Raw genomic sequence first — 5,563 nt, 5'->3', positions numbered from 1 at the left:
ACATATGTATATATACATATATATATATATATATATATAAAGAGCGTGCAGGGTTTGTTTCTCAGGCGGAAATATATGTAAGTAAAAAATAGCAAAAAAAAAAAAAAATGAATAAAAAATGAATAAAAAATAAAAGTAATAAAAAAAAAAAAAAAACAGAAAAATGGGGAAAAACTGTTGTTGTAAAGCTCAGCAAAATTCAGTTGAATATATGGTGCGGAGACGAAAACTTCAAGGTTAAGAATTGGTCGCATACCTATTTAAGGATATTGTGGTTGTGAAAGTGCAAAAGCAAAAGAAAGATATGTAGAGATAGAAATATATAAAATGTTAAAATTGAAATTAAAATTTTTAAAAAAGTTAAAAAAATAATTTTAAAAAAAAAAAGAAAAAAGTTAGTTGATATTCTCTAGCGAGCGGTGTCTTTTCTAGTTTCACGCATATATAATGAAATTGCAACAATCACGACAACATCAACAACAACAATCCACTCAAGTGCAAGTGCAAAAAACTACAATTATGGTTGTTGATGGTAATAGCGACGATCAATCAACTAAACAAACAATACGAACAAACCAACATCAAATCGTTGCTAATAAAAACTACGAACCAAAGCAACAACAGCATGAACAACAAAAATATCAACTGCACCGGCCGCAAAAATCTAACAAACCGTCCAAACAGCAATTTTTACATTCAATGCCCATAAACAACAGCAACTGCAGTAACAGAAAGATAACAGCAAATGTGGGTGTTGGTGGCAACGATAGCGGCATGTCTACTGGTGCCAGTACCCCTACCGGTCGAGCCCATACTGCGCAGGTACGTTTTTTAAATACGCTTAAGCATCGACTGCATCAGCATAACAGAATTGAGAATTTCAAATTCAAAATATACGCATACACACGCGCATACACACACACATACACACACGCACACACACACACACACACACACAGACACAGACACACGTACGTTTACATGAAATGAATGAATAATAAAAGTTTATAGACAATAGCAACGACGCAATATATGACAATGTATCATACATATATGCTTTTGAACTATGCCGGTCGGTTAGCCAGTGCTAATAACACTTTTGTTGCTGCACACTTTGACTTGACACAAATATATATAAACATTTTCGAGCTAAAATTTCGAAGGAAGATAAGTGTAAGAACACCGGGCTTCCATCGAGATCAGACGAAAAGTTTCCATCTTATTTATCTTTATCATTATCATCGTCATCATCATCAACATCATCATCATCATCATCATCATCATCGTTAATATAATGATGACTAGGGTTTGTTGATTTTCCCTAAGTTGCTTTATATTATTAATTTTGCGTGTTATGCACATACATACACACACACGCATACATACGTACATACATGCACACTAACTAATTCTTCTTGTATCGTATAAACGTTTTGAACAATTATAGCCAAAGCTACTGCTACTACTATCGGATAACGAAAGCAATCATTTATTTACTTTCTTTCCATTACTAACAAGTCACTGCGTTGCTTTTATATGCGAGAAGATGTTGTAAGTCACACGCCTAACACGCCATTCATCAATACGCCGTGATGCGGAATTGATTTGTTGACGCCATTTAAAACGAAACAATTCTATATTAAGGGTGTCTGCAACACTGCACACCTAAGCAAATAAACATCTAGGCATGTTGCCTATATATATAACTCCACGCATATAAATCTCTCTTTATTATGTTTTTAAAGCTGAAAGAATATTCAGAATTTTTGCTTTCGAACGTAACGAGCGCTCGCTCCAGTTCAATTTCTTTACCTACAAAAGCGTATCTGAAATTTATTTTTACTTAACTAATGTTATTGTCGCATTTTTTATAGGCATCGTTAAGCTTGGTGAACAAGTTCTATCATTTCGTTAGCAGCTTACACTGTTACGGTTTGCTGTTAGAGCCCACTGCCCATTACTGCTTCGCTAATAATAACTTAATAATTAATTTCGTCATAAAATATTATGTTTGTCGTCAACAAATAAAATTGAAGTATGAAGTAAGCCCTTAAATGCTTGACGCGGTTAAGTGCTTAATATAGAATGAATCTATTTATTATAATGCATACAAGAATCGATAGAACTGTAAACGAGGTATTTATGTATGAAATGTTTAAATCTTCGAACTAAAGCCTCACTTATTTACTTCATACTATTCAAAGCCGTTAAGCTTTATTATAACCCTATTATAAAAAGAGAGAGAGAGAGAGAGAGAGAGAGAGAGAGAGAGAGAGATAAACGATATTAGATCACAGCAAGATTCTGCATAGCAAAGCCGTTCTGCCTTCCGTCTGCTTGCTTCTATAGGTCAGTTTTCCTGTTCGTCTTCGCCTGCACTGGTGTATTATTTATGCTCAGTTCGTCGCAAACATTATCTTCGGAGTGATCTTCAAAAGGTTTATGGGAATTTCTAATCTATCCACCAAACCAGACCAACAGTCAGTTTTATCGTATAAAAGTTGAGTAGACAATCCAAGTTATCGCCCGCCGAGCAGTAGCAAAATTAAAAATAATTCTATTATAGTAATAATTAAAATAATTCAGATTATCATATTTCTACGCAAATAGATTATGGCAGTAAATAGATTGTAGAGTTTGTCTACATCCGATATGTAATCGTGGCAAGAATTCGATTCGTAGTTTATTAAACATTTATTTTTCCCGGCTATGAGAAACTTTCCATAAAGAGGTTAACGAGAGTATCCGAAAATTTCTGCTCACAGACTTTTCGTACCCTGCAGGACTCGTGAGACAAAATTATATTAAGTTTGTGCGGATGTATACAAAAATCGGAAGAACTTAGGATAGACACAGCTTTTATTATTATAACGCGCGAATCGGAAACATTATCTGAATCGATATAAGCTTGTCTGTCCGTTTGACCATTTTGTATTCTTATGTTGAGCCGCTATATATTATATACCGCCGTGTTTTGGCCCCAGGCCGAACGCTATTAAAAATAGTTCAGATCGGGCTACTTTTATGACCACTTCCCATACAACACATTACTTTCGAAAAATCCTTACATGAATAACTCTAAACAGGATGGATAACTTGAAGGCAAGCGTGCTTTTAATAACATATATTTTAAGATAGAAGCAAAAAGTACATAGTCTGAAATCGTGGGAACCACAATCTGATGAGATCACAAGAAGAATTGCACTGCAAAGAATAACTGTTTGCCAAATTTGCTATGAGCGGCCTTTTGGTGAAATTTGTGGTGGGCTGTGGTTACATCAATATGTTAATTAATTAGTCTCTGTCCTGTGGGAAAAAAATCATTCATACCTATATTCTCACTCTAACACTCAAGGAGAAGTGTATACCCGTAATATTGTCATAGTGGCCGGGCCGGCTAGCTTTTTGCATTTATCTCGTGTATACCTACGCGCATCGTGGAATTAAACGGTAATTACTGCAGATGTCAACATAAGGCCAATAACGACAATTGTAGATGTTGGTTGTTCTTGTTATACGAAAAACATATTGTGAGCGCGTTTATGCGGCTAGCCAGTAACTTTAATGATGAAGTGCTTCAAAAAAGGCCGATCTAAGAGTCTTCGTTTTGTTGTTAATGCCTCGTGGTATGATGACTGGGTTTTTAAATATGTTAAGAAATCTAGTTCAACTATCTAGTCAGAGCAGATGATCGGCTCAATTATCTTTGCCAATATCTCTTCTAGATGAGATCTATATGGTAGAAAGACTGAAAAAGTCTCATATACTGAATCTTTCATTTAGAAAATAAACTTATTTTTGTTCCTTAAATTATTTGGATGAATTTTTCAAGTTTATTTAATAATTAAAAAATCACATTTTTATTGTTATATTGTTCCCATTGGGTGGACAATAGTCGTCACTACCATACCATAATATTTTACTTAGTTTTTTCACTTGTGAGAATTTCAGCAATAGAAAGGTCAGATGGAGATGGTTAGATAACCTTCAATTCTTCCCATTAAATGATAAAATATGCATTGGATAGTCCAAGATACCTGTTCGACCTTGACCTATTAGATATTCCTGCAAAGTATGTGTAGAGAGTTTAATCCAGTTCGTCATCTATTGTAAGTTAAAGATTTTTGCATATTGTGAGAAAGTCTCTAAACGAATCGCGCCTGCTTTTAAAATTTAATTTTAGATGATTTTCGCAATTTTTCGTTTTTTTTTTTTATATATATATTTTACTATTCTGATGCATCAACGAAAATTTTATTTATTTATTTTTAGCCGTTAACTAAGAGTCTAAATGTTAACTTTTAACTTTAATACATTGAGAACAAACAAATGAGAGGTAAATGGACATGGACAGACAGAGCTTAATAAATTAGTTCGAAATCTTACTCTAATTAATGTAGAACAAATATATTTTTCGAACTCCGTTCTTGCGTACTTTCGCGACATTTCGAAAGGGAGGTAAAATCTGCCGATCAATAAGTAAGTAAGTTAGTCCGGAAAAAAATTGGAATTTTTCAAGTGTGTATAAAAAAGCAATACCTCACTTAAGCAGAATATAATTCTTCTTCTTCTTTTTTTCTTATTACTCTCTTTTATTCATGGGGGGGTACGTTAGAGTTATGACAAAAATCTTAGGTATATTTTCTAAGTGATTGCTAAAAAATTTTACTAAAAGGAAAAAGTAATTTAAAAAAAAAAAAAAAAAATTGAAAAACGTCAATGACACAATTCATTGGCATTCATTAATAAAATATACGCGCAATTCTTTATTTATTGACTGATGGTCTTCGTCATATAAAGTTCTAAGCACTAATAAGAAACAATCCATTTCAATTGAAACAAGAGACAACGGCACTCACACACACACACACACACCCATTCACATTCATATGGATGCATAAATGGATGTAAATATGCATCTATATGCGTGCATAATGGATGGGAATATATATATATATATATATACACATATTTGCGTGTGTGTGTTTGTGTGTGTATGCCTATATACAATGCATAAGTAAATAATATTACATTTTATAACGCATCGAGCAAAGGCATTGAAATGTATTTGCATTGTTATGCAAAGCAATTCGAATTTATATTGACATTGATATTATTTATTAATGGACCCGCATTCACAAAATTGTATATACATATACATATAAAATGTGTGTGTGTGTGTGTGTGTGTAGTAAAAAATAGAAAAAGAAGAAACAAATAGATAAGCAAGATAAAAGAGAGAATTACATTTAAATAAAATAAATTCAAAGAATTCAAGAAGCTCTTGTATGGCATGCTCGTACCACGGTATAGCTTACATAAACTTTCCCAAATGAATGCACAAATCATTTAATTATATAACGGAGACTATACTTAACAATTATCTGATTACCATTACAATTTGATTAAAATAAATACATTTCAAGAGTAATTTAGTTATGCAGTATGTGTTCGTCTGTTGTTCCTCGCCCAGTTGAAGTTACTGTTAGGCATCCACTCCATTATCGTACATCCTCCTCCTTAGTTATACGCTATCCTGTAGGTAAATTCTTATTTGTTTATT

The 5,563-nt window shown here is 33.1% G+C and overlaps 1 protein-coding gene across 1 annotated transcript in view; it reads left to right on the top strand.

Annotated features, from left to right (window-relative positions):
- The first annotated feature begins 390 nt into the window (after nt 1-390).
- Nucleotides 391-5,563, top strand: part of LOC119632190 (breast cancer anti-estrogen resistance protein 1) — an 83,500-nt gene continuing 78,327 nt past the window's right edge. The window contains exon 1 of the mRNA XM_038024993.1: nt 391-822. Within this exon, the coding sequence (XP_037880921.1) occupies nt 448-822 (375 nt within the window). The 5' untranslated portion in view covers nt 391-447. The remainder of the gene's footprint in view (nt 823-5,563) is intronic.

This window comes from Glossina fuscipes, unplaced genomic scaffold (genome assembly GCF_014805625.2).
Source record: "Glossina fuscipes isolate IAEA_lab_2018 unplaced genomic scaffold, Yale_Gfus_2 1, whole genome shotgun sequence".
Taxonomy (NCBI): domain Eukaryota; kingdom Metazoa; phylum Arthropoda; class Insecta; order Diptera; family Glossinidae; genus Glossina; species Glossina fuscipes.
Note: the sequence above shows the minus strand (reverse complement) of the source record. Positions and strands in the feature narration are given on the sequence as shown.